Here is a 2,393-nt window from a genome sequence, read left to right on the forward strand (position 1 = left end):
ACATTGAACCTCTCGAATGGCCAGCTGTTGGTCTTAGTTCTATTTAAGACACGCCCTGGTGATATTCGGCAGAACGGAGGGTGACAATGTTGAAAAGTACAAACATAGCATATGAAAGATAAACATAAATTTCACTTCAGAAGTAGGCAAGTTTTCATTTATATTGTTATGGACAATTTAATTATATGCGGGACATATCCCAAGTGGGTGGTGATTTTCACATTCATTTCTTCTCTTTCCCCTCTAAAATATAGAAACATATGCACTGCAAAACTTCCAAAATAACTTACCTGCTAAGTCTTAAGAGTGAAGAAGTTCGAGTTCCTACTGTACAACCGAGGCATTGTACGTGGCCCAAAGTCCCGGAAATGGAGTCAACTAATAGCCGAGACCATTGGTCCAAAGAAGACGTTGTGACATTACTGGATTGCATGGAGGATAATCTCCCATCCCATGACAACCACACATTCAAAACAACACAGTCATATATGGACTGGGAAAAAGTAGCCTTTAAAGATCATTCTGGAGAAATGTGCAAACTCAAGTGGTTAGAGATTTCTTACAACATAAGAAAGGTTCGCACTTTGACAGAATTAGTCCTGGAAGCTAAGGAACGCGTTAATAATCTCCACAAAAGCAAAAAGTGCAGGAAACATCCGGACTTGCCCAAGAAGCCAATGACCGCTTACTTCCGCTTCTTCAAGGAGAAGAGGCCCCAGTATGCTCAAAAATACCCTGGGCTGAACAACAAAGAGCTGACCAAGGTCCTGTCTGAGGAATACAAGAAGCTCCCAGAGCAGGTGAAGCTGAAGTATATTCAAGATTTCCAGAAGGAGAAACAGGAGTTTGAGGAGAAACTGGCTCAATTCAGAAAGGAGCACCCTGATCTAGTCCAGAATTCCAAAAAATCTGTTGTCCCCATGAGAAGACCAACCAGAGCCCAGAAGAAATTTCAGAGGAATGTGAGAGAAGTGAAGTCTCCCACAGAAAGCTATTTTTCCATGAGGATGAAATTCAATGGAGAGCCCAGGAAGCCCCCCATGAATGAATACCACAAGTTCCAGCAGGACTTGTGGGAGAGTAGGGAGCTGCAGGACCTGCCGCTGAGGGAGCGCATGGTGGAGATTGGCAGACGCTGGCAGCGCATCCCCTGGAGCCAGAAAGAGCATTATAAGAGGCAGGCTGAGGAGCTGCAGAAACAGTACAAGGTGGACCTGGATCGCTGGCTCAGGAGTCTGTCTCCCGAAGAATATGCTGCGTACAGAGAGAGAACCTACACAAAGTATAAGAATATGAACATGAATGGAGGCCCGGATCCCAGTATGAGCCCAACAGATCTGCAGTCTCCATCAGCAAGGAGCCTGCAAGCAGGGCTTGGACAGGAGCAGGGGCTTCAGGCTCCAGAGATAGAATCATCAAAGGCTGTTGGTGGCCATTCTCATGCCCCTTGGGGATCAGAAGAAAATCAGGAAGATGGCAGACAGGTAGGAGGCAGTAGCTCCTCGGGCTCCAGCAGTGCAGATGAAGATGAAGACTGTGAGTCTGAGGACAGCAGCTCCAGCTCATCTTCCTCAGGGGACACCTCTGACTCAGACTCCAGCTGAGCTTGATTACGCCGTAAGGATGGAACAGAGAACTTCCCGGCAAAAGTCCACGGGGTCAAAGTCAATTTGAAGGGCTCTTCTAATTGTCTCTTTTCATTGCTTTGTTTCTTCCTTCATTTCCCCTCCTCCTCTTGAATACAGAGTAGAATAGTCTGTGAAGAAAGGAATTGAGGGCAGTGCTCTCAACATCAGGTCCATAAACCTGGGAGGAGAGGGCCCTTCTGGGAGAAGAAATATAATTATGAGCCTGTATCTGACTGTCAGTACTGCTCCCCCTAGGAACTCCATGTACTTAAAGCTCTTGAAACAAACAGTGACATTGGGCTAGGGGGAGGGGGCACAGTGCATTAGACTGAGTATTTTTGAAGTAAGTTTTGCTTTCCTCATTTTCTGTCTGCCAGAGGTGGTCAGGGGCCATCGTGAGCCTGTGACCACTGCATTCCCTATAGAACTCTACCTCTGGACTCTTGTACTATGTCTGGTGTGAGAAAGGAGTAGGCCATTCTGAAATGTGAGAGTGTGCAATGTCATGTAGGAGACAATATTTATATATATATATTTAACTCATGTCTCTATGAAAGTTTCTTACTAATTTTTATATATATATATATACATATATATATATTTATTAAAAAATTAACTATTTCATTTGAATGAGCACCTCCATAGAATAAATGCATTATAATTTGGGGCATTGCTTCTTCAGATGCTGTCTGCATTTATTCTTTGCAGAAGCCTAAATTCCTTCCTGTTGCTCTAGGTTCTGGTGAAACTCATTTAGTATTCAGG

At 44.4% G+C, this 2,393-nt stretch overlaps 1 protein-coding gene across 1 annotated transcript; it reads left to right on the forward strand.

Annotated features, from left to right (window-relative positions):
* Positions 1 to 368: 368 nt before the first annotated feature.
* Positions 369 to 1,604, forward strand: UBTFL1 (upstream binding transcription factor like 1). Its single transcript, XM_039848340.1, has one exon. The coding sequence runs from the start codon at positions 369 to 371 to the stop codon at positions 1,602 to 1,604; it is 1,236 nt and encodes a 411-aa protein (XP_039704274.1).
* The last annotated feature ends 789 nt before the right edge of the window (positions 1,605 to 2,393 follow it).

The sequence above is a fragment of the Pteropus medius genome, unplaced genomic scaffold (genome assembly GCF_902729225.1).
Source record: "Pteropus medius unplaced genomic scaffold, Ma_sr-lr_union100, whole genome shotgun sequence".
NCBI lineage: Eukaryota > Metazoa > Chordata > Mammalia > Chiroptera > Pteropodidae > Pteropus > Pteropus medius.